The following is a 25733-nucleotide window of genomic DNA, read 5'->3' on the forward strand; positions in this document are numbered from 1 at the left end:
AAGAGGCAATTTAGGAAACAGACACTAGATGGCGCGGCGGCCATTTTATCAAGACTATTAACACTTTTTAAAGTAACGTAATGTGTTGTATTGTCGTCTCTTAGCTGTAACTCGCTTTTTAAATAAATTAATTAAAAACAAAGCAGCTGCTTGCCATCACGGCCGATCGCTTGCACTTCAAAATGGCGGAATCCGGGGCTGTTGCTGGGCGCTGCTGTTGCATTGGAACGTTCTATTGAGTGTCGCCTCTTGGTCATTCTAAGCTCTTTGCATAAAGTTAAATCATAATAGTTACCATGGTTTCTATTTCAAACTATAGTAAACTAAAGTTTGAAACTATAGTTTAAAATAGACGATGAGTGGGCCTCGCTGCTCCCACCTACCATAACCCTTGCAGCGAGGTCCCACTATAGGCCTCCCGTGTTTCCCTGAGGGTCCTCGAAGATTGTTTGTTCCCTGCCTAGGGCTCAAAAGCCGCCTCGCCCCAGGGAGTGCACGAGTAAACCGGGCGCCAGCCCAACAAACACACAACGTTGCCTCAACGTAGCGACCTTCCTACAACGTTGTACCAACATTGTAAAAAGGTTGAGGATTCTACGTTGTTGCTAAAGGTTGTCACAACGATGTCATAAGGTTGCCATTTAAACATCACGAGGGCCGCATACTTTAGGTTGTGCTTAGGTTGCATGGACAACCACTGTACAACATTTACTGGTCACAGCTGAATCAGTTTAAATTTCAACAAGCCGTCGTCTCATTCATCAACGACCGAGGAGACGTGAGTATTGCTTTATTTCTTCTTGCTAAATAAGATACGTAAATCGTGAATATTCAAACAAACCTACGATTTCGACAACAATCTGTTCCAACATTACACACACACAAAAGCCGTAATGAAGTTGTTACGAGCGAGTAACATTTCGGCATTCCGTTCACTGGAGATTTTATATGTAATGAAATTACAATAAATGTCTGAAATTTCAATAACTTGCTAGTCATATTCGTTTCCATCTGTCCTCTCTTGTTTACTGCCTATTTTGACTTGTGTCTGCTGTGGATCTCTGAAGCTGGATTATCTGTTGAATTTGTTTCTTCCTCTGACTGCTTTCTCCATACCAACAACTATGCCTGGTCTTCAGCTGCGCTCCCTGGTCTGCTGTATTCTCCAGTCCAGAGCTTCACTGCACAGTGTCTGAATTTTAATTTATATATATATATATATATATATATATATATATATATATATATACATTTTAATGATTTCTTGTTTACTTTTCTTGTTTGTTTACCCTTTAGTTTAATTATATATATATATATATATAATCTAAACTTTATACTGTTTGTTTATAATTAGATTTGTACTGTATGTATTAAATGTTGTGAAATATATAATAAAAAGTTTGATTATATTCATTTGTGTGGCATTTTTACACTTTAAAGTTTACACATGCAGTTGTTAAATGAAATAGGAAAAATAAATGAACAATATTTAATATTAAGCAATACTGGAAAAGAATTGCTGCTTATCCTGTATTCTAGGCAGTATTGATAAACTGCCACAAAAAATATTAATACAAGTAGTAAGAACGCCGCCTCGCGGTTGCTGAATGTCGCACGACAACGTTGCTACAGCCTTCTCACGTCTTACATTTCTACGTTGTGACAATGTAGCGAGCACGTAAGCGGCAACGTTGCCTTTGAAAAAATACAACGTTGTGCAGACATCGCTACAACGTAAATGTGTTTGTTGGGAGGCCGTGCCAGTGTTCACTGGATGTTGCTCGGCGGCACATTTCGAGCAACAAACACATAATGTTCTTCGCGATATTGTGTTTATGTATGCAAACCGCAAGGAACTACAGCACAAACAGGCCCGAGTGAAGCCTCACAAAGCGGACTTCGTGGGATTGTCGTGGCTCCACTCGTACCGTTGGTATTGAACTCACCTTGGTCAAGCACAAGCAGCAACACCGAGCAAACTGACAACACTGAGAGAGAACCGACGAGCTTTATAGGAATGCAGAAGCAAATTTTTACAAGACACGTCACTGCTGTGAGTCTCATTGTCATGGTGAGCGCTGAAGAGGGCTCACCTCATTTGAGTATACAGACTCGGGAATCTGCGTCACGGCGAATTGCGTCAGCTGTGGACAAAAACATATTAATTATATTCAATACATATTTTTACATTTTTGGTGCTGTGTAATATTCTGGGATGCAGTAAAATATGGAGACAGATGAATATAATTGGGTATATGCCGAGCTAGTTTTGTTCCCATACTTATAAATTTCCGGATACCTGTTATTGTGAGTTTTTTCCCCATTTTATACGGTTCCTTTTACAGCATCGATGTTGTAATGTAATTAAAATACATTCAGTTAAATAAACTTTGGCATTCGTTTAGTTGTTCAAGCGAAAAACGAGACAAAGGGCTTTTTACTCGCACGCGCCCGTCAGAATCGGCAGGCTAGCGCAGAAGCTCCATTGAATATACTGGGGTAAAATAAATGCTCATATTATAAAGACATGACGGGGAAAAATGTAATTTAATGCAGTGCTTCTTGTACATACCAAGACCCACTTTATATTGGATATCACTCAGCCAGTGGAGATCGCTGATTTTGAAAGAAAACAGACCTTAAGATTTTTCCATTAGCACAAAGTTCACCGAAAGCGCTTAACCCAGATTACTGGCAAATTAAAGGTCCTATTAGCATGTTACAAGTAGTGAAGGTACTAGCTTAACTACATTTCTTAGTAGCGTGGTGGTAGAGTCGCTACTTTCTAAATCAAATAGCTTTTCAGTAGCGAAGCTATTTTATTTGTCAAGTAGCGCAGTAGCGTTCACACAAACTACATTTACCGATCGTGGATCAATAAGTGGCGGCACCGACATTCACTGAGCTGTGAGGCCGGTGTTTATTCGATGGAAATAAATCCATGGCTGCATCCGCAACCGCATACTTCCATACTATATAGTACGCTAAAATCAGTATGCGAGCCGAGTAGTATGTCCGAATTCATAGAATTCGAAAAATCAGTAGGCGAGAAGTACCCAGATGACTTACTACTTCCGGCGAGATTCTAGAGTGCGCATCCCATGCATGCTGCGCTATTCCATGATGCCCCGCGAGCGAATTCATGAATGGGAGTAAAGCGACGTAATTGACGCAGGTAGGTCACGTGACCATGACAAAATGTCAGATGTAGTACGTCCGAATACCATTCATACTTTTCACTTCCATACTGTATAGAACGTACTTTTCTAACGGCCGAGTAGTACGTTTAAATTCAAATGCAGTACCTACTGAGTAGAAGGCGATTTCGGACGCAGCCCATATGATACGGAGAAGGATGATTTCTTCTTCTTACTGTTTTACTGTGTTCGACAACAAACTTTTTGGTGCGTTACTGCCACCTCTGGTGAAACTTGCTTGATGGAAAGATGACTGAGGGAGAGGAGTTATTTCTGAAGCAGGATTCCTTGTGACCATAGCTCGAGAAGTACATGTTAAGATGCAATAACTTAATTTCTGATGTCGTGCTCAAAAAAATAAAAATACTTTAGTATATATAACACTATAATATATATATATATATATATATATATATATATATATATATATATATATATATATATATATATATATATATATATGATATAAATGATACGATTGACTTGGATTTAAGCTGCTTCGATTTAAAAATGAAAATTGTAAAAGTAGCTTAGATGTAGCTTAGCTACTTTTGCCATGTAGCTTTTAGCTTAGCTTGCTACATTTCCCAGAGGGTAGCTTTAGTGTAGTTAAGCCACATTTCAAGTATAGTAGCTAATAGCTTAGCTCACTACATTTGTCAAGTAGCTTGCCCAACTCTGTGTGTGTGTGTGTGTGTGTGCGTGTGTATGTATGTATATATATATATATATATATATATATATATATATATATAAATATATATATATATATATATATATATATATATATATATATATATATATATATATATATATATATGAGCACAAAACCAAAAGGTATCACAAAATCACATTATTAACACTAGTTGGATTAATATTGTCAGTGTTTTGTTTTTGTTTTTATTTAAAGGTCTGTATTTAATTTACATAAAATACATTGTCATAAAATAATGAATCAAAATACGATAATAAGGCTAATAATCAATATTAAAGTGAATAGTAATTTAAATAATATAAAATCTAATTAATAAAGAATTATAAAAAAGTAATAATTATATAATGAGTATAAAATAATTAATTATAAAATGTGAATAAAGTAGTATCTGTAGTTTAAATCATTTCAAAACATTTTAATCTAAAATATCCATTAAAACTATAAAACTTTAATATTTGAAAACAGTTTTTTATATAATAATATATCACAAATATAAATCATTTTCCAATACTGGGTTGCGGCTAGAAGGGCATCCGCTGTGCAAAACATATGCTGGAATAGTTGGCGGTTCAATCCGCTGTGGCGACCCCTGATGAATCAGAGACAAAGCCGAAGGAAAATGAATAAATGATGAATATAATTCATATGTCTTTGTTATTCTACATGGAATAATAGAACATTATTGAGTTTATATAGCATAGTATCAATAACAAAATATTGTCAACAGTAGAAAACAGCTCAACATTGTCAATGCGTTCAGGTGTAATAAATATATAATATGGAATTACATGGGAGTTTATTTATCCTTCCAAGAAATATCCTTCATGTCCTTCACATCCTATCGTTTATTAGTTTTGAATATCATATCAAGTGGACTTTTTAAGGACTTTTTAAGATTTGACGACATTTAATTTTTCACGTGAGCCGAATACGGAAGTGATGTCATAAAAAAGTTTTTCTGCCGTGAAACACCGAGCTCCTCGCAAGCGACTTGTTTTGAACGCAAAAGAAGATTAATCAGGTAACAAAACTCGTTTATGTTATTTATAACAGTGCGGTGTGAACGGTGATGTTGTGTCACGAGCTTTGTTGATTTGAACTCTTATAAAATCCGTCAGTGGCTGTTTGTGTTTGGAAAGTCGACAAGATACAAAGTCTGTAAAGGTTTCAGCGCAATCTGTCGTTTGTATTTCCTAAACAGTGAGATAAACATAAAATATACGTACAATTTTCAGTTATTAATTAATGAACAAAAATAAGTAAGACGCTAAATTTAGATAATTACGAAACTAATGTTTTCCATCTTCACTTTCGCTTTAGTAACTTAATTGTCTTAGAAGTAACGTCCGTGTTTGAAAAAAGCTTTTAATGTTTTATTATTTTACACGTTTTCACGTTTTAGCAGTCGAATAGATAAACTGAATGTTAATATGTAATCTTCAGGTACATACAAAACAATTCCATAAGTGTACATAAAAATATGAAAAGCATAATAGAGTTATATAAAAGTACAAAAACTCAATAGGTAAAACAACATAAAATAACAAATGAGAAAAAAATATATATTACAAATAATGCAAGGCCTTGCTAACTCACAGCAACTTAAACGTGTCAAACAAATACACCGTTTTAACTTTAGCTTTTTTGTTTGAACTTTCCTTTATGGTGATCATATTAATATCTAGTTCTTTAAAAACCACTGAGAAAAGAGGTTACTGCTAAATATACAATGTTGGTTATGAAACTTGGTGGGTACAATCATAAGGTTAATACCATAAGCGTAATTTTCCAACTTATCATAGTTCAAAAAACAAAAATGACATATTCATACAGTAAAAGAAAATTTGACAGCCCTTTATAATTTATAAACTTAGATACAGGGCGTGATGGTGGCGCAATGTTTAGCACAATTGCCTCACAGCAAGAAGGTCACTGGTTCGGGCCTCGGCTGGGTCAGCTGTCGTTTCTGTGTGGAGTTTGCATGTTCTCCCCATGTTCGCATGGGTTTCCTCCGCAGGTTTAAAGACATGCGCTATACAGTAGGTGAATTGGGTATAGCTAAATTGTCTGTAGTGTATGTGTGTGAATGAGTGTGTGTATGGATGTTTCTCAGTGATGGGTTGCAGCTGGAAGGGCCATCCGCTGCCTAAAACATATGCTGGATAAGTTGGCAGTTCATTCTGCTGTGGTGATCCCAGATTAATAAAGGTACTGAGCCGAAAAGAAAATGAATGAATGAATTTCGCAACCTTTCACCATAAACCTTTTGTATACAGACAATGGCAGAAAATATGAGATACTGTTTCTGCGTAAAATGAACAATAAACATCCATGTCTACAATAAATCTGGTTAAAAAAGCTTAACAGGATATTGATTTTATTTTGTAATTAGATATTTATTATAATAACCAAACCTTCCTCCAATCAATATTTTGAATAAACTTAGACTAATAGATAATAACACTTGGTTTACTAACCCATTCTTTTTGGAATAATAGACGTATGTTCATTCATTCATTTTCTTTTTTCAGCTAAGTCCCTTTATTAATCTGGGGTCGCCACTGCAGAATGAACCACCTAATAGACTTATGTTCTTGTTATTATTCTTATTACTAAATGAAAAACTAATTTTGCCACAAAAAGTATCAGCAGAGTGAAGAAAAGAGTTTGCAAGACCTTTACATACAGAAAGCTCTGATTACTGAGGCATATTCCTTTGGGGTTACAGTAAAAAACAAAGTATGAAAGAAATTTATTATGTTTCATTAAGTATCCTTCATTATTCAATTTTGGGTTTAGTTTTTGTACACACGACGACTATTAATAACGTCATTCGGCTCTTTCTCAGCTAAATGTTGCACCTGAATGCTGTATTTTGATCAGAAAGTTGTTACTGTTGTTGCTTATTTGATGGATTGAACTGTTGTTGTTGTTGTTGTTTTTTTTTTAAAGGATGAGTTCTTTTGCTCATAAAAAGACAGAAGATGGTCTCACCAATAAGTACCATATTAACTTGAAAAGACAAATTGAAAAGGGGGATCAATTTTTTGTATGTCGAAACGAGGAACTTTGTAAAGAAGTACAGTCACTCCTTCGGAATGCCAATGGCCAGAAGATACACAATCTGTTTACATTAGATACACTGGCGGTGATGGAAGAATCTCTTCAATCGTTTCCCTCAAAAACTGGTCAAAAGGGGCTTGAGAAACTTTTCAAGGCCTTTGAAGTGTTGGAGCTCGCCGCGTTAAATCTTTACATCTACCCGTGGAGAAGAGAGTACAGACTGGTGAAGGTATGTGGTAAAACTGGTGTTAGGTTTACATAACAGCATCTCGTTTGTTGTTTTCACAGTCTTGACATAAACTTCTCTCTCCCAAGATGTTTTCAGGTATGTTCACCCATTTAATCAAACCAACGCTGACCCTTCAGCAGACTAAAGAGCTTTTTGGTTTGCTCGGGTACGAGCCTTCGTGTAATAACCAAAAAGAGGAGTTGGCACTGAACCTCAAACCAGTTCCTGCTGATTTCTTACTCAGCCTGGCCTGTGGTTTCTTTGTGGCTCGGATGGAGTGCCAGCTGCTGCTTTCTGCCTCGGGCTCTGTGAACAGAGACGTGGAGTGGGTTCTGCAGCTTATTAAGGAGAGGCAGGTGGGCCACAGTCTTCAGCTAGCATTAGAGAACACTAAGGTCAAGTCAGAAGCTGCTAGAGCATCAGTTGACATTGTGACAGGTGGATCAGACAGTGATGTGGATCTGTACACTGCACAAGATGCCTCTCACGGGACCTCCAGCTCTTGTTCACCACCTCACTCTCCTTATAGCAAGTCTTTTCGCAAAGATCCCTCACAATTAGACTTTGGGAATAATGATGACGCAATGCGGAGAAGATCACTTGGCAATAATAACCCAGGTCCAGTAGAAAACATTGCTGATGATCAATCTGAAAGTGATGCAGGAAAAGTGATGTGCAGATGCATCACTCCAGATGAGCTGTACATATACCAGTGTGAGATATGCAGAGAGGTTCACAGTCCAATGTGTGTCCATTATAAAAAGTGCAGAAATAACAAGCACGCTTTAGCTCTGTGGTCGCACAAAGCTGAAGACTTTCATTCAAGACAAGACCAGTCTAGGCTGGCCAAGGAAAAATCGAAAGATTTACTGAAGACGCATCATTGTGTGGCCAGTTCAACTTCGGAGACATTTTTGGTCTGCTACGATTGCCAGCTGATTCACGACCACAGCTGCAGCGGTATTAAAAACTGCAACATGCTTACACACAATATTAAGCCTACAGGAAGAATACAGCCCGCTCAAGGAGAAAGACTGAATTCTCAAAGGAGACACGCATGTCTTTTGTCTGGAGGGCCAGTGTATGTAATCTGCCACACCTGTAAATACTCCCATGATTTCCTATGTAAAGATGGGCAGAACTGCATTAAGGAAGAACATCGCATACAGCACACTCAAGAAGTCAGTACTTCAGAATCACCTTGTCTGCCAATACCACATCACCACTGCTGCGATGATGGCCAGTTTTATCCAAATTTTGTATGCTTTACTTGTCAAGTTTTTCACACCTCTAGGTGTGCTGATGGATGGCACTGTTCTGAAAAGCACAAGATACAAGAACTCGCAACCAAATGTGTAGATTGCTCAAGCTTTAAACTCTTTATGCTATGCAGGTTCTGTGGTGCCCTGTATTGCAAAGAATGTTGGTTTAAAAGTCCCTTGTCATGTAAATGTGGAAAACCTTTTGACATCTCCACCCCGGTTTAAAAGAACACTGACAAATGTTAAGTTTGTACAGTCTGCTTCTGTTTCTGATAATTACGAGTCAGAAATGTATAGGTATAGAACCTTAGCCATCTGTTAATGTTTTTTGGGGGGGTTTTGCAGTCCGAAATAATAAGGGATAGAACTATAGCTATTAGTTAATGGGTTCATTTTTAATCAGTAATATTTTTTCTGATAAGAGAGCCATATATTACAGGAAAGTTTAAAAAGTCACACTTGTGTATATACCATACTGTACAACAGAGCTGTCTATTATTGATGAGATTTTGTGAGATTTATTGTATTAAGCTTTTGGTTTAATGTATTTTGGAAGATTATGGTTTTGACTCTCAGCAACATCTTTAACCAATCTCCATGTTGTTTAGACTCATATACTGCCATGTTATTATCTAATGTACTATAACACTCACTTGTTATTGTGATAGAGGTAATGTAAAAATAAAGGGTCTGGGAATTAATTCTGCCTATTATTTTATTTAAAAGATTCTAAATTCTAAATAATAAAACTAAAATTATCCTATTGAATATGAAGAGGTGGATTAAGTCTCCGCTGCATGCTGTTGCAGTAAGACATTAGAAATCTTCTTTAGTTGTGAAAGATGATAAAATTGTTGTTTCAGATAACTGATGAGAAACATTTTTGTCTGAAATAAAAAAAACAATGAAGTTTCCAAAACTTTATTCGTTATGCTCCTCCCATTTTACATTAATGAAGGTTTTGCTGTCCATGTGATCAATATATAACACTCCATTGAGATGATCCATCTCATGCTGCAATATTCTGGCTGGCCATCCACTGGCTTTCCAGCTGACCTCCTCCGCTTTCTCATTAAGACCTTAGAAAAGAAGATAAACTTTGATTTGATGCATAGAGGATAATCAAGACACAAAAAAATATTTACATTGTTTAAATCAGGGATGTCCAAACTCGGTCCTGGAGATTCGTTGTCCTGCAGATTTTAGCTTTCACACGCCTGCAAGGAAGTTTTAGAAAGCCTTGTAAAGCTGCGGTCACACTAGACTTTTCTCCCCATAGACTTCCATTCACGTGCACGCGATTGTATCAGACCGGAAACGCAAGGCCATGCGTCAAGATTCGCAGGCCACTGCGGTGCAAAGTTCAAGCTTGGTGAACTCTGACCTGCTTTACTTGACTGCGTGAGATGAAACAAGGATCAACACATGACCTCTCTGGACAGAAATTTAAAACATGGACCACTCGCTGGCTTTTTTTAAATGTCTAATCGTCTTGTTTAATCCCACTATTTTTCGCAGCGCCGCACAACAGAATTCCGCATGATCAAACTCTAGGGTGACAGCATTTTAAGGGCTTTATTAGCTAGCCCAGGTCTGTCTGATTGGGGTTTGACTTTGAACTAAACTTTGCAAGACAACGGCCCTCCAGGAGCGAGTTTCGACACCCCTAGTCTAAACCATAGGTCTCAAACCTAATTCCTGGAGGGCTGCAGCTTGGCAGAGTTTTGCTCCATCCCTAATCAAACACAGCTGATCCAACTAATTAAGGTGTTCTTGACTACTAGAGACTATTAAGCAGGTGTGAGTTGGAGATGAACTATGCAAAGCTGTGGAAATCCAGGAAGTGAGTTTGAGACCACTGGTTTAAATGCTTTTACAATCTAGTCTTATTGTCACTTAAAGGGATAGTTCACCCAAAAATGTAAATTGTTATTAATTTACTTACCCTTACCCCATCCAGATATAGGGGACTTGTTTTTTTTCTTCTTCAGTAGAACATGAAGATTTTAAATCAATGGCTACCAGCACTTACAGAGATGTACAAGCAAAACTAAACTAATACCCTTGGTTTCTGATGATACATAGAGGTATGTCTAATGAAGTTGAACGACTGTACAAGAAATAAAAATGCAACTAGAAAAAAAAACGGTAAAAATAATCAGGGGTCCATTTCAGGGTCCACATCAGGGTCCATTTACTATGGACAAATGTAATTTTCGTCCCATAGAAAATGCACACCCTTACACATCATGGAAGAAAAAACACTGGCATTTATATATCATTTATTATAAGTCATTTATACAGATTTCTGGCTCACAAAATTGTTCTTGGAGTTTACGATTTAAGATGGACTACTGAAGTCACATTTACTTTTTTGAAAATAATTTTGGTTCTCTTTCTGGACTTTGAACTAAGCGGTGTAAGTAAATCTTGTTTTTAATTTAAAATGTAGATCTTTGGACAAGAAACAAGACAAAAAAGTGAGAACTTTTTTTGGGCATAAATTGTATATAAATTTTGCATGAATACAGTAATTAAATACAGTTCTGTGGCTCCTGGTCAACTATAATTCAGACTTAACTTTGCATATCTTGCGATGTGACTATTGCACATGTGCACCTTGTGATATCGATGCTGAAACGATATATTGTGCAGCTCTACTTTGAACGTCTCGAGAATGTTACTGTCTATAGAGGGTCAGAGAACTCTCTGATTTCATCTTAAATATTGTCATTTGTTTTCCAAAATTGTATGAATGTCTCAAAGGATTGGAGCGGCATGAGTCTGGAGTAATAATAACTGAATTTTCATTTTTGGGTGAAGGAACCCTTAATCTACAGCCTTGACAAGCAGTCCTCAATGTGAAGACCTCTCAATGCTTCATCAGGAGTCACATATATATTTATTTTGTTAGCTTATACATAAAAAAATACCACATTTCCTGCTAAAAATCTTTTTTAAAGGTCGCCTACATCTTGGATGAGCCAAAGGCGAGTAAAACCCTTTAATACAGGTTGACATCTTTTACCTGAGACTTCTACAGACACATATCGTGGGACAGATGCTGAATACCCAGAGATGCTCTCACACGCCTCTTGGAAGATGACTGTGCGTCCGTCTAATACCCGTAACTGTGGGTTTATAAAAATCATAAGAGGCACTGCCACCAGACCTCGAGCTTCAACAGAAGCGGTGGAGCTTTCCTCCAGCATTTTCTTAGGATACTCCAGGGCTAATATTCGTAAAGGAACACCAATCTGAGGTGCACTCAGACCAACACACTCCAGCTTTCTCATCACTTTCACCAGGGTCTTTATGACCTTCTGCACTTCTGGACCTTGAATGGCTCCGGGTTCAACTTCAGCAGCATGTGAACGTAGGACAGGATCTCCAACTTGGCAGACGTGATTGTATGGAGGAACTGGGGAACCTTGGACTTTCCTTTTCATGTACTGCAAGTATGAGCGCACCTTGACGTTGGTAGAATGAGTGCGTGGGGATGCAGTACATGTGTTTGCTGACAAGGGCAAGAGTATCCTAACGGGACTTGAGTGTACATGACTTGACTGACTTCTCAAGACAAGATGTGAAAATATCCTGCAGTGCCTGATCATGACTAGATAGAAAGTTGCTTTTTTTCAGCTAGAAAAAGAAACAAGTAATATGGAAAAAAATCATTATTCAATCATTATTAGTGCATCGGACATAAATGCAATGATTTCCAATGGTTTGTTTTGTTTTAGGTCATTAAGCTGTATTTATATACACAAGCACACATATTTTCCCCTGACATACATCTGAACTATTTTAACAAGCAAAGGATTTATATTCGAATGTAATTACTCACCAATACTGTAATAAAATCCTTACGGTAATAAATATTAGTGTGAAAACGTGTTTAAGCGCTTAGAAGTACTTCAATGCTTCAATGTGAGGACAGCTGAGGCCATTTCCGGAAAATGTTCCTACGAGCTGCATTTTCTTCAAAATAAAAGTCTTCGGGACATACACCATGTAATTTTAGTCTATGGGCATACACCATATAGAAGAGACGTTCTCAGTGAGTATAGACCATTTTGAGGGATGTTAACAAAAACAATGGTCGCAATGTATTTATTTTTTTAACATTTTTAATTTCTATAGTTTCACTTTACGACATAAAGTGAGTCTCACACCGGACAAGAAGCACTGCAAAATATGAAAATTTACTTTAGCTCAGTATTTTGAAAGGAGTTCAACTTGTGAAAAAAAATCCCATAATGTAAATAAGTTGTCATTTAAAAAGAATATGTGAATAACTCAATTTTGACAAAAAATGTCAGATAGAACCTTATAATTCTATGGTGACGATATTTTCCCTCTCAGTTTATTTATTGTTATTTCAGCTGTCCTGCAGATTTTACTGCTGTTGAGCTTTATTGTGTTGCAGTTAAACTGTTTATACCTTATTATACTGCTATTTTGCAGTTGCATTGAATTTTGCCACAGTTTTCGTTGTATATAGGCTAATGCTGTTGTACTGATCAATTAACTGCACTTATTTTTGCAATTTAACTCTTAAAATTCTTAATAAAAAATTACTTGAATCCAAAAAAATACATCCCTAAAAAAGTACAAAATATTCTCGGAAGGTGTTGAAGAACAAATCCCTTGAATCATAAGTGTAGTACTTAACACGCCATTGGCATATTAGACATTGGCATACTGCACAAGTGCAGTAAAGACAGAGTTTACTTGTTTTGTTAACTGGAACTTAAACTGTAGTTAAACTTTATTGTACTGCATTTGAGCTGTGTTTATACTTCATTTTTATAGCAATTGTACTTAATTCATATGCAATTATACTTCTATTTACTGCTGTTGTACTGCAGTTTTACTTCAGTTTACTGCTCTCGTTTACTGCAGTTATTTTTGTAAGGGCAAACAACAACAACAATCCAGGGGTTTTCAGTCATCTAGTCCAAGATAAGTGCCAAATCCTGCAATAAAGTCCTTGTTCTTATTGCTTTTAAGTTTGTTGATCCCTCAATAGACTCAAAATACATTTTCATTTCAATTTTACATTAAGAAAGAAAATCCTAACCCTAAACAAAATACACTTACAAAATTTGTTTTTGTGAATATGAAATTTGCCCAACAAAAAAATCAGGTTATGAAATAAGTATTACTTTCCTTTTGACTTTTACAGAAACCAAAAAAAAAAAAAAATTCTTATAAGTAAATGCAAAATGTGCCAGCACATAATCTTTTATAAAATCAAGAATATCACATCAAAATGTCACTGAATGAGGCCAATTCCAAAATAAATGAACAGAAGTTTTAGGAATCTCTAAGCAAAATGGACAGTTGATGTTAATATTATTCATAAGCCTTTTTAGATCCAAATGGTTTGGATAGCATCTATTAATCAGTTTAAATGTAACTTCTCTTATTTTATTTATTTATTTATTTTAAATGTGGGGTAATGAGCAAACTTTCTTACATGAAATTGTACCAAAGAGCTTAGAATGATCATGAATGGTCATTCTAAGCTCCTTGAATTGTACAGAAGCCTTTTGTTTTTGTCGAATCATAAATTGTACGACTTCCTGTTTCGTAACGTCACGTGACGTTGGCGTGAGGATTGTTTACATCCTCTCATCATCAACCCATGTTTTCATTTAAACATATAAAGTGAACAGAACAAAAGCGCTTAGACAGTACCTACATTTACTGTTATCAAAATATGTATATATACACGTGTCCCAACAAGCGACCACTTTCGTTTGCCAATTTTAAAGAGTGGCGTTAATACTAAAAGTTGTTTATTTAATTTCATTTCAGCATGTAATCATTTAAGTCCACGAATAACTCAATAAATTTATTGCAGCTAAGCATTTAAAGTCGAAAATTATAAATGAAAGTGAAATTAAATAGCAAAAGTGGGAGATCACGTGCTTGCGTCGTAGAAGGAGAGCGATATCCAGAGCACGTACTACATCCGTGATTAGATGAACATGGCGCAGGGGAAGCAGGCCGTCGGTGGACTGTAAACAAGAGGAAATTTCGGGATTAGATTGACATCGTACCATGCACGTGTGAAATGGTCTCAATCTCGATATACTGGACGACTCGTTCTGCTTCATTGATGACTACGAGGCGACAAATTGAGTGCAACGCATCACATTGCATTCATAAACATTTCTATAGGACTTCAAACCCCTGAGCATTCATTGTTTTGGATATTTAATCACACAAAAACCTTGCTTGATTGTGGATGCACGAGCAAATGGCTGCAGTTGGGAAAGTCAAACGGAGTACGAGAGATTTGCCTCGAGGCGTGGAGAGGTTGAAAGATGAGCACAGGAAGGTCAGGAGTAATGTTTATTTCCATAACAACAATGCATTCCTGCAGATATTATTGTTGATGTTCATAAACGTGATTTGTCATCAGCGTTTGAAAGATTTGTCGTCGATTTTAATGTCGTTTATTTTGTATATTTGCAGCGTTGCCCGTTTCATTCTCTGGAAAGTTCTCTCTGTATCACGTGTTGCCGTTGGTTTTCTTTTTGCAGTTACTGCATTTTTGTTTGCATGTGTTTTTAATACTTTGCTGTAAAATCCACGTGTATGTGTTTACATGAAGCTTATCTTGATGTTAGTAGAAAACTTTACATGTGACGTTAACTCCAATTTAATCAACCACATGGCACATGCCCACGTTGCCTTAATGTATAGAGCAAGTAAAAGCTTAAAGTACTTTTAGAGTAGGCAATGAAATGGAAACGACTCCCTGTGAAGGTAAGGTTTAATTGACCCATTTCTATGTGCATGGAGTGAAAAGAATAGGTGAATGTCATACACACAATGTCTTTGACCCCATTTGTTCACAGTTGAAGATAAACACCCAGTTGGCTGGATTTGAAAATTACGTTTGACCTGCTTTCTTTACAGCAAAGATGTGTTTTAAAAAAAAACTGTTTTAGAATCCCTGAGCAACAAAATAATAATTATAGCTTTGTCTATTACATTTATTATTATGGCCACATTTAGCTTAAGACACCCATAAAAAATATTTTACCATAACAGAAGTTTATACCAAGTAGAATATACTGTATATTGGCAGGTATATTTAGAACATGTATCATTTGATGACATTAAAATACTCCTAGTCCTAAGCATTACAGTGCAACCCCAAAACACAAAGTATTTGTAACTTTTAATCCATATTCTCTGCCAGTATCATTCTATCATTCATTTACTACTTTGTCATAAATTTAGTTTCTTTATATTACAAAAGTTTGTTTTATAATTGTGTGTGTCTAATATATATATATATATATATATATATATATATATATATATATATATATATATATATATATATATATAATCTCGTCACCTTAGAATTATAAAGTTCTATTTGACATTACCTAGTATTCGGAATGCTTTTATGGCCATTTAAAATGTCAAAAGTTACCTAAAAGCGAACCGTACCTCTTTTTTGGTACCCTTTGGCCTTAGTGTCCCACCAGTGACGATATACAGCCATATCACACTGCCACGAGTTCAACAGTTCAGTGGCATAAGACTACCGGAGTCTCTCAAAAACACTTTTGTATGAGGAACTACCTTCTTCTGGCAATTATTCACATCTGCACCTGACATCAGAACAGCAGAAACCTGTGCTAATTCACTAACGTCACTTTAGAGCTAGTATTTAAAGGATTCTCTAGCGTAATGTCTAAAGTGATGACAAAACAGGTCATTTTGCTCACATTTTAAGATTATAAGGATGAACGGCATGAAATGCCATCAATGTTTAGAGATTTCCCAGTATTTCTCTGTTGCGATTGGGGGATCACAATAATTAACCCCGAAAAAACCAAAGCAACGCAAATGCAACCAGATTACTATGGTATAAATACAGCACTACAACATACAAAAGAGAAACATCAACTTAGTGACACTTATTTATAATGATTTGATCAGCTGTAATTTGATTTTTTTTATTTTTATTTTTGCTGAATTTTTCCTCCCCTAAGCACTTATCGAGGTTTTTGTCGCCATTCTGTAGCAAAACGTCAACCGTCTATGCTTTGCTCAGTGACAGGCTAACGGTCTCTCAGAAATTATAAATATTCTAAAATTGCCACTATCCTTATAAATAAACTGCAAAGTTGCAATCTAAACAACTACATTCTCACCTCAAAAGTACATTATGTTGTCCAAAACCCTTATATTTGTCAATCTGTAGTAAGTTTTTTCATCTGCTGTCACTCTATGTGGGCGGAATAATACAGAAGAGTATGAAGGCTGTACAAGTGCTGATATAGCAGAATATCGTACAGCCAAACAAAACGTGTGTGTTTGTGTGTTTATTTAAATTTTTTTGACATCATCTTGTCATTTACCTGTAGAATCTGTAAAGATCTTGCATATTCCACACCAGTATTTACATTGGAAGTTATAATTAACCTACTATCATCACATTATTTTAGTAGTTTAGCACATAATTAACCTTGAAACTGTCATTGTTTTGCCAGTCACTCTGAAATAACCTCATTCCTTTTATGGAAATTGAAAAAAAAACATTCAATAGCAAAAAAAAAAAAAAATGTAACATTTACTCTGATTTTATTGAGAAATGACATGAATGGGAATAATATGTAAAGGCTTGTCCCACTTTTCACAAGGAACTTTCAGGACTGTCATTCTCTGTGATGGCCAATTCACGCTACTAAAACATTACTGATAATTTAGCAGTGGTTGTTAATTGTTGTCTGTGGTATTTTTAATATTTCAGTAGTTATGAAATGATGCATTGTCTGTGTTTCCACAACAGGTGGTAAAAGATTGCAGAAGTCAAATTGAGCACTGGTGAGTGTCCTCGTGTAGTTCAGCAAGTTTCGTTGTCCATAACATTATCATCAATGTCAATGTTTCTCAGAAGCTTATTTAATGATTTATTACTTGTATCATGTTTATATTTAGAATTGAAATGCTATTTATACTCTCTATATAGACGTTTGATGGTTATGACAAAAGATTTGGCAGGTCTTTTTATATGCCTTGTCAGTATTTTAAAAAGACATTCAGCAGATGGGACAGAAATAGAAATCGTATGGCAACAAACAAGTTTTTTCCTTTTTAAGTGATTTGTTTTTCTCTGTGACTGACAGGGAAAAAGTGGGAAAAGACTATGAATCTCTTCAAGATCGCCTCAGGACCTTACCTGACAAGCTGTCTTATGATATTATGGTATGAGGGCACTTTTTAAAAAGCATAAAATGAACATTTACTGACTTTTTACCTCAAGTGATTCCAAACCTCTGTGTGTTTCTTTCTTTTGCTGAACACTAAAGAATATATGTTGAAGAACTCTAAAAACCTGTAGAAAGCTTGTATTTATTTGGTTGCATTTAATAAACAAGAAAGATTATCTAATAATCTACATCTTAAATTATTACAGGGATAGTAATTCTCCACAGGTAAATCATGTTTATCGTTTTCAGCCAATATTGAATTTTTGCTATCGCATTGGTTCTGAAAAACATGGATTTGGATCATCCATCCCTGAATTATAATTCAATTAAACACTCATTCTAGTGATTTATTGAAAACGACTGATTTATTTAGAAACAAAGAAAGGAATTATGAATGGTAGGGGTGTGACTAGATGCTTACTCCATGAGATTGGGTTCATGAGAACAAGACGACATTATTTTTACACTATTTAAAATATCTTTAACGGTGAAATATATTAATAAAAAATATTTTATTCAACTGGGGGAAAAAATCGCAAGTTGCAAAACTATTTAGGTGCTTTTTTTAAATCAACTTGTCATGGCCCGCAGCCCCTAAAATAACAACTCAAGTCCCTCGCGACAGTTTAATACTGTACTGCAAAATCAATCTGCTGCAACTAACGCTATTGCTGTGATGTTAATCTAGCATAAGAACCCCAGGGGTCACAAATAAAATATAATAACTGATAAAATATGATCATTCTAATAGTTTAATAACATATATGAGATTTTTGGAAATCACGAAGCATTTGGACACGGCAACCTTTGAACTCTAATGAAAAAACAGTTACGTCACACTCACCCGCCTTTTAATCTTTTTAATCTGAATTAAAAAACTGAAATCTTCCTCTGAGATATTCTGTTCCGGTTTAGGTTGGCATTTTCGTTTTCATAACTTTAATTATAGAGTCATTTTAAGTGCATCCTAATAATCTTCATCACACACTGACTCCTTTTAGAATCTGTAAGATGTTTTTGTGAGTGACGTTGTTAAACAGCACATCATTAAAATGACAATTACAGTATTATCGTACACAATAATTATCTCACTCCTCTACAGACAACATAATTGCAGCACATGCTCATAATAACAATGATAATATGTGTTGATTTTGATGACATTATAGCTATCTATCTATCTATCTATCTATCTATAGTTATTGTTTTTTATATGAATGGGCCTTTGCATGTCACATTTTTTCGAAGTCCATGTTTGTTAGAAGTCCTTAACATGCTCATTATATGGTGTTTTTTACACTGTAGGTACCATTTGGTCCCTTGGCTTTCATGCCGGGGAAGTTAGTTCACACTAATGAGGTAACGGTGCTCCTCGGGGATAACTGGTTCGCAAAATGTTCTGCCAAACAAGCCGACACACTTGTGGAACACAGAAAGAAACGTGAGTTCGCATTTTTCTACTAATATATCACTTTAGCCAATTAATCCATTGACCTGACATATATGCTTGTTCTCCAGATGTCGAAAATGCACTAGACGACTTACAAAAAGTGATAAAGAACTTTCAAAACAGAGCCGATTTTACAGATGACCTTAAAAAATTGTCTGGCGTAAGTGTCCGTAGCATGACCTCATTACTGTGTGATTTTATATGGAAACATCACATTATTACTTTCTTAACAGGAGACTGGAGATTATGTGGACATAAGAGAAGAGGTAGTAAATGAGGAGGAAATTACCAAAGGTAAATCTAATATATTCAGGTTATCTTTAAGCGTTATTAGGCTGTTTGTATCTTTTATTAATCAGTAAGTTGAACTGCCAGGAAAACATCGCTTGGCCCACAAACCCAACTCTAAGCCAAAGCAGGAATATATATTGGAGCTGAAAGATAACAAGGAGAAAGAAGATGAAGAAGAAGAAGATGATGATGACGATGAAGAGAGAAAGGCAAAAGTGCTGTCAGAGGAGGAGCTGTGGGCTCGACTTGACGAACTAGAGAGACAGGAGGAATTGCAGGACCAGAGATTCCGGTAAAAACACTCGTCAACTAACTCTGTGTTTAAAAAAAAATCAGTAAAAATATGAAATAGTTGTTTTATATATTTACAATATGAAATGTTTATTGAACTCAAAGGCAGCATACTGGAATTATGGTTGTCTCAATACTGGAATTCAATACCAGTCGGTACTGAAATTTTTAAAACGTTTATTTTCCGCAAACATTTAGGCACTGTGGAGCATGCTGATTTGCCATTGTGTTCAAATGCTCAACAGAAATGACTGTGATTGGCAGCAAAAATCATCGGTTCACCGGTTTTTAAAATCTCAGTACCCAGTGGTATCAAATTCCAGTATTGTGACAACCGTAATTGGAATACTTTTTTATAGGTTGTGTTGCACTAAAGCCTGGAAAAATGATGCTGTAAATGTATTTTTTATATCACATGAATGGATTACATTTTAAAATGTATCAAGTCAATCAAATTTAAATAGAAAAATAAAAGAAATAATGTTTAATATAAAGCAGGGACGATAAGTATTGAACACACCATGTTTTTTTGCTGGGAATAATATTTCTAAAGGTGTTGACATGGTATTGAAACAGATTTAGGTAAAAACCCAAATAATACAAACATAAAAATAAAACTAAATAAAATAAATCTGAAAAATGAGTTCTGTGTATAAACAATAAAATGACACATGGAGAAAGTACTGAACTACTGAAAGGTATTTAACACTTTAAATAAAATACTTTTTTGGTGATGGCATCTTAAAGACTCTCTGTTGTGAGGTTTTTCACAGATTTCAACAGTGTAAGAAGCTTGATGGTCTTTAGTTTGTATTTTATTTTGGATTCAGGTCAGGGGATTGGCTGGGCCATTCTACAGCTTGATTTTCTTTGTTTAAAACCATTTAAGAGTTTCCTTAGCTGTGTTTGCTGAAATGTCCACCCTGATTTCATATTCATCATGCTGATAATGTAAATGATGGACTAAAGCAGCTAATACTCATTTAAATGATGAAGGGCAGAAGGTTGCTAAATAACTACTGAGAGATTTCAGCTGCTGTCTAGGCTTTCACTGCCTTTTTACACTTCCCTTTCTTCATGTGTTCAATACTTTTTTCCCTGCATCATTTCATTTTGCTTCGCATAACTCAATTTCTAGTCTAATTATATTGGTTTTCTTTGCATATATGGATTTACCTAGTTATTACCAACATCTTGGAAAAATGTCAAGTCAACAGCACCCTTAAAATATTTTCTGAGAAAAATGGTGACTTGTTCAATACTTATTTTCACCACTGTATTTACTATATTTTTACCGTTTAATTGTGATTTTAATTACATATTTGTACAAAGATTTATTCAAGAGATTTCTTTTTTTAGCATGCTTAAGTAAGATCGACATTTTTTTAAAAATCAATTCTTATCCATTAATCACAAACTCACAAATATGCATAAGTAAATAAAAAAATGCAGTAGACATACAGAAAAGTACTCTCTAAAACTTTTAGCTGCAGATTTTTAGTAGTACACTCACAGATTTAGTCTATTTTGTTTCTCCCTGTTATACCAGATTGGACAGCACAGACACTAATGGAGAAGACACCACTTCCTCCTCAGAGGAAGAGAAGGAAGCAGATGGTGGCAGTGATGTCCAGGTTAATGGCCATCAGAAGGAAAATGGCTGGAAAGCATCATCTCTCACAGCTCAGATGAACGGCACTAATGGCTCGCACCCTGAGGAGGAGGAGGATGATGAAGACTGTGAAGAGGAAACTGACAATGGTCTTCCAACTATCTACTTTTCTCACACTGTGGAATTCAAAAAGGTTTGTCAACAGCCTCAGAAATTCCTTTTAGATTAGTTTTTTACAAAAGCTATATTGAAAAAAGATTTTAATCATTATAGATTTAATAATTCATTTAAAGAGCGTCAAATTGAAATCATTTACTCAACCTACATTTGTTTAAAACCTGTTTGAGTTTTTTTTTTTTCTGTTCAACACGAAATAGGATATTCTGAAGAATGTTGGAAACAGTAGCCATTGACTGGCATAGCATTTTTTTTCCAACTATGGAAGTCAGTAGCTATGTTTTCTCCCAAAGATGAGAATTAAATCTATGCACAAAACTGGAATATTGCATAAAATATTTGCTAATAAAGCAGCGTTTCCATCCAACAAATGAAAGAGAATTACATGATTATGTTATATTAAAGACACAGCTATAGCTTCAGATGCGGCAGATTGATTTTGTGGAACCAAGATAAAGTTTTACGCCACTCGCGTACATTAAAAATAAATACAGGCCACAACTAAACTTGCAAACTTGATCAACAAAATTAAATTAAAAATAGACTTGGGACTATTGGTGTGTGTGTGTGCGCGTTGTTGCATACAAGGTTTGTATATGTATAACCACCTCAGAGCATATTGGGGGGGTCACAAGTCACTGGCATTGTTAATTTGAGAGTGATAGACTGAAAAGTTTGGGAACCCATGGGGTAAATGATAGTAAGATGTTTATTCATTCATTTTCTTTTCGGCTTAGTCCCTTTATTAATCTGGAGCCCCCACAGTGGAATAAACCGCCAACTTATCTAACATGTTTTACATAGTGAATGTCCTTCCAGCTGCAAATAATAATAAGTTATTCTTTGTAAATAAGCTTATTAAAATGATAAGGATCATCTGACACCACGAAAACTGATGCCTTTTAAAAACTAAAATTTTTAAAAACAGAACATTATTTTTGAGGTTGTACGGATGGTAGTGTTTTTTTATAGGCCACTGATTGAAATACTCCAAATGTTTTATTGGATGACTTTTGAGTTTTTTTGGTAATTTTTCTTTAAAAACTGAAAAATCATCCTTGTGATTAATTTCAATGAGTTCAAATGAATGGTTACTTGCTCAATGAAGGGAAAATGATGGTTTTTACTCTGTTAAATTCAACCCCAACCCATTTTTTAAAAAACATTTTTTTAATTCAATTTCTTTCTCATGTATGTCTTAAAATCAAAACCTTTTGCATAATTCATTTATTTTTCTTTTGCCCTTTTAAAGGTAAGGATAAACACAGGAAAGAACACCACCCTGAAGTTCAGCGAAAGAAAAGAACAAAAAGAGCAAGCCAAACATAAAAAGAAAAGTGGCAAAAGCAGTGGCCACTCTCCTCTTGAAAGTTACAAGATCACAAGCCCAGCAGACATTTATAGGTAACAGGAAACATTCATTCACTTTTAGTCTCGTCTTCCTTTTTCTAGTGTGTTTCTAGCTCTTCCGTTTCAACACTTTCTGTGTGTGTGTTTTAGGGTGTTTGTGGACCTGGTGAATGGAGAACCAATACCTCGAAAGTCCATTCTGAAGTCGCGCAGCCGTGAGAACAGTGTGTGCAGCGACACCAGCGAGAGCAGCACAGCAGACTTTGAAGAGCGGCGGGCAGCTTTTGGACGATCATGGAGCCATGATGACGCCACACACAGCGATACCAGCGATGGCATTACAGAGGAGGACAGCCCGACTGGGACAAGTCCCCACATGAACGGACGCTTTGAGGTACGCCTCTATTCAAATGCTGAAAATAGATCTGTTGTCTGATTGCAAGGTTTTAAACTTTTATCTAATGATGTATGCAAGACTTTTCCAATCATGTGTGCAGCTTAAAGGCACTGTTCACCCAAATATTAAAACATACACTCAAGTGATTTTAAACTGTTCTGAAGAACCAGAAGCCATTTCATAGTAGGAACAAAAATATTTTGGAAGTCATTGGCTGCTTTTTTCCAGCATTCTTCAGAATATCTTGTGTGTTCAACAGAAGAAAGAAAGTCTAACAGGTTAGGAACAAATGGAGGATGAGTAAATGATTAGAGAATTGTCTCCTTCCTTGTGTAAACTGTCCCATTGAGTCCTCATCGAGCATGTATAACGTCCCACCATATTTTTTACTTTATTTTATGATAATCTGTCTCAATACAGACACTGTTACTACTTCAAACTGCGTTTAGACTAGTCTGCGTTTTTTAAAAGTGTCATTATACAATGAAAACACTGGTCCATGTTTTTACTCCTACTGTATTTCAGGAAAATGATTTCTGTTTACAATATACTGTGTAAAATGCATGACCATTCACACTCACTGGGCATGTGCATATTTTGCTGACATCTGTAAATGCCGTCTACCAGTTGTGAAACTGTGAGGGAACAGATTGTGTGATGACGAATTGACAAATCAGGGAACGATACGCAATAATCCAGAGGACCAGTCAGAGATGAACTGTGGATAGCCATTTCAATTTTAAAACTTTGCGTTTCAGTCTGTCTTACTGAAACAGTACACCAGCATTTCTAAACTAAAACTTCAGCATTTTCAAATGCTCATTTTTGCAGGACAAAGATGTCGGAGAAGGGTGGATGCCAGGATATTACAAAACGTATAGTTAGCACTAGTGTAAACAGTACCTCATATTCATTGCAACTTTAAGCTTTAAGCCTCTAACTCTATATCAATGTATGTAGCTCACAATCAAGTCTTTTAATTATGGGACCATCAATCCCACAGGAGATCCTTTGTAATCATGTTGCAGTTGCTGTAATCTAAATTGTATCTGGTGCAAAATTGTTACTCTTCTGAAGAAGTCATTTAGTTAATTAGGTGTTGTTTACTAGAAAACGTGGGGACGTTGGGGTTAGTCTATACCCAAGGTTTTCAACAGACGACCCATTGCTCTTTAAAATGTGGCCTGCATACTGATCAGCTCTCATGTTGCTGCATGTAGTGCTGCACTAGGGATGTTAACGGTACATGCATTCATCCCAAACCGTCACAGATGGTCACGGTTCTGTTTACGTGCATTTAATAAAAGATTTCAGTTTTGAAGCTAACTGAATCTTAAATTTAATATATTATTATTGTTGTTCCGTTGTTTTAAAGGGCTGAGATTATTTTTTGAACTAGAAATGCCTAATTTGCAGATTATAAAGTTTTATATTTACTTAACGTGATTAATTTGTATTTTTGAATCACAAGAAGCTCTTCAGCTCTTTAGTTGAATGTGACAAAACACTTCTGCCTGTTTAAAATAAACTGAAAAGGCAAGTACTGGAGATTTGTTATTCCTATTGTACTGTACCTGTACCAAATAATGACGGCAAAACCGAGTTACATACCAACCCGTGACTCCAGTGTACCGTTACACCACTATGAAGCACACAATTTTTTTTACACTTTTATAATGCTTTATAAAATATGCTGCAATGTCGACAAAACAAATGGGTATATACCTGTATTTTTTAATAAAAATGTTAATTAAACAAGTATAATTTCACAACCTGTCACGAGACTACCGTGAACGCCACCCAATCCCTATGGAACATTTCAATTCATTTTACTGTACTTTGAAGGTGACCAAAAGAAAAAAAGCGGATAATGAAAACCGGATTTTTAACCCTGCATAGTAATGTGAATTAGCTTTTATAGAGGTGCATGGAAAACCAATGTGCCTCATCTGTCAAAAGCCTTCTTTAAAATAATAAAACACTCTCAATATGTAAGTGGCCCCCTGTTTCTCATGTGGTTGATATTTGGCCCTCAAGGCCTCAGAAGTTGAGAATGTCTGGAGTCTATACAATCAAAAAATTATGTTTGCCGTTCAAACTGCCTGTTTAAAATGAGCTAAAACTACAATTCAGGAGTTTTTTTTTTATCTCAAACTTTAAAAATTACAGATTTGCAGCAGAAACAACACAGAAGAGCCTAGAAAAATCAACACTGAAGTAATCACATAGCAAAACCCCTTTTTAGTGAGTGCTGGATTGAAGAAAATGTCTCATTTGTGTAGGCCAAAGTACATTTCTTTTGAAACCTTAGTTTGCTCAACAATACTTAAATATTATAGCAAATAGTATATCAGGTGATAATTCCATGCCCTTTTTATCTTAAATTTCCAAAATGCATCTCAAGCAACTGTACAATGTCTTCTAACTAATTTTTCAATAAAATCTAAAGTAGAT

General features: G+C 35.6%; 3 protein-coding genes across 5 annotated transcripts in view; 2 read left to right on the top strand and 1 right to left on the bottom strand.

Moving 5' to 3' along the window:
- The first annotated feature begins 4835 nt into the window (after window positions 1-4835).
- spata2l (spermatogenesis associated 2-like) lies at window positions 4836-9167 on the top strand. Its single transcript, NM_001386847.1, has 3 exons — window positions 4836-4933; window positions 6865-7204; window positions 7291-9167. The coding sequence occupies exons 2-3, from the start codon at window positions 6866-6868 to the stop codon at window positions 8689-8691; spliced, it is 1740 nt and encodes a 579-aa protein (NP_001373776.1). The 5' UTR covers window positions 4836-4933; window position 6865; the 3' UTR covers window positions 8692-9167.
- Window positions 9168-9371: 204 nt separating this feature from the next.
- Window positions 9372-12456, bottom strand: pdf (peptide deformylase, mitochondrial). The gene is given in 3 exon segments (NM_001033730.1): window positions 9372-9545; window positions 11495-12108; window positions 12314-12456. Coding segments are annotated over 2 exon segments (744 nt in total). The 5' UTR covers window positions 12081-12108; window positions 12314-12456; the 3' UTR covers window positions 9372-9387.
- Window positions 12457-14447: 1991 nt separating this feature from the next.
- Window positions 14448-25733, top strand: part of uri1 (URI1 prefoldin like chaperone) — a 68718-nt gene continuing 57432 nt past the window's right edge. Inside the window, exons 1-10 of one of the 3 annotated variants that reach the window (NM_001030145.2) lie at window positions 14448-14815; window positions 17291-17325; window positions 17628-17706; window positions 19017-19152; window positions 19230-19321; window positions 19395-19455; window positions 19537-19744; window positions 21293-21548; window positions 22785-22936; window positions 23033-23276. In NM_001030145.2, coding sequence (NP_001025316.2) covers window positions 14735-14815; window positions 17291-17325; window positions 17628-17706; window positions 19017-19152; window positions 19230-19321; window positions 19395-19455; window positions 19537-19744; window positions 21293-21548; window positions 22785-22936; window positions 23033-23276 — 1344 coding nt within the window. In that variant the 5' untranslated portion in view covers window positions 14448-14734. Of the gene's footprint in view, window positions 15247-17290; window positions 17326-17627; window positions 17707-19016; window positions 19153-19229; window positions 19322-19394; window positions 19456-19536; window positions 19745-21292; window positions 21549-22784; window positions 22937-23032; window positions 23832-25733 lie in introns of all 3 variants that reach the window. The other 2 variants (XR_012393710.1, XM_073929231.1) reach the window with 2 other exon arrangements.

Source organism: Danio rerio, chromosome 18 (genome assembly GCF_049306965.1).
Source record: "Danio rerio strain Tuebingen ecotype United States chromosome 18, GRCz12tu, whole genome shotgun sequence".
Lineage (NCBI taxonomy): Eukaryota > Metazoa > Chordata > Actinopteri > Cypriniformes > Danionidae > Danio > Danio rerio.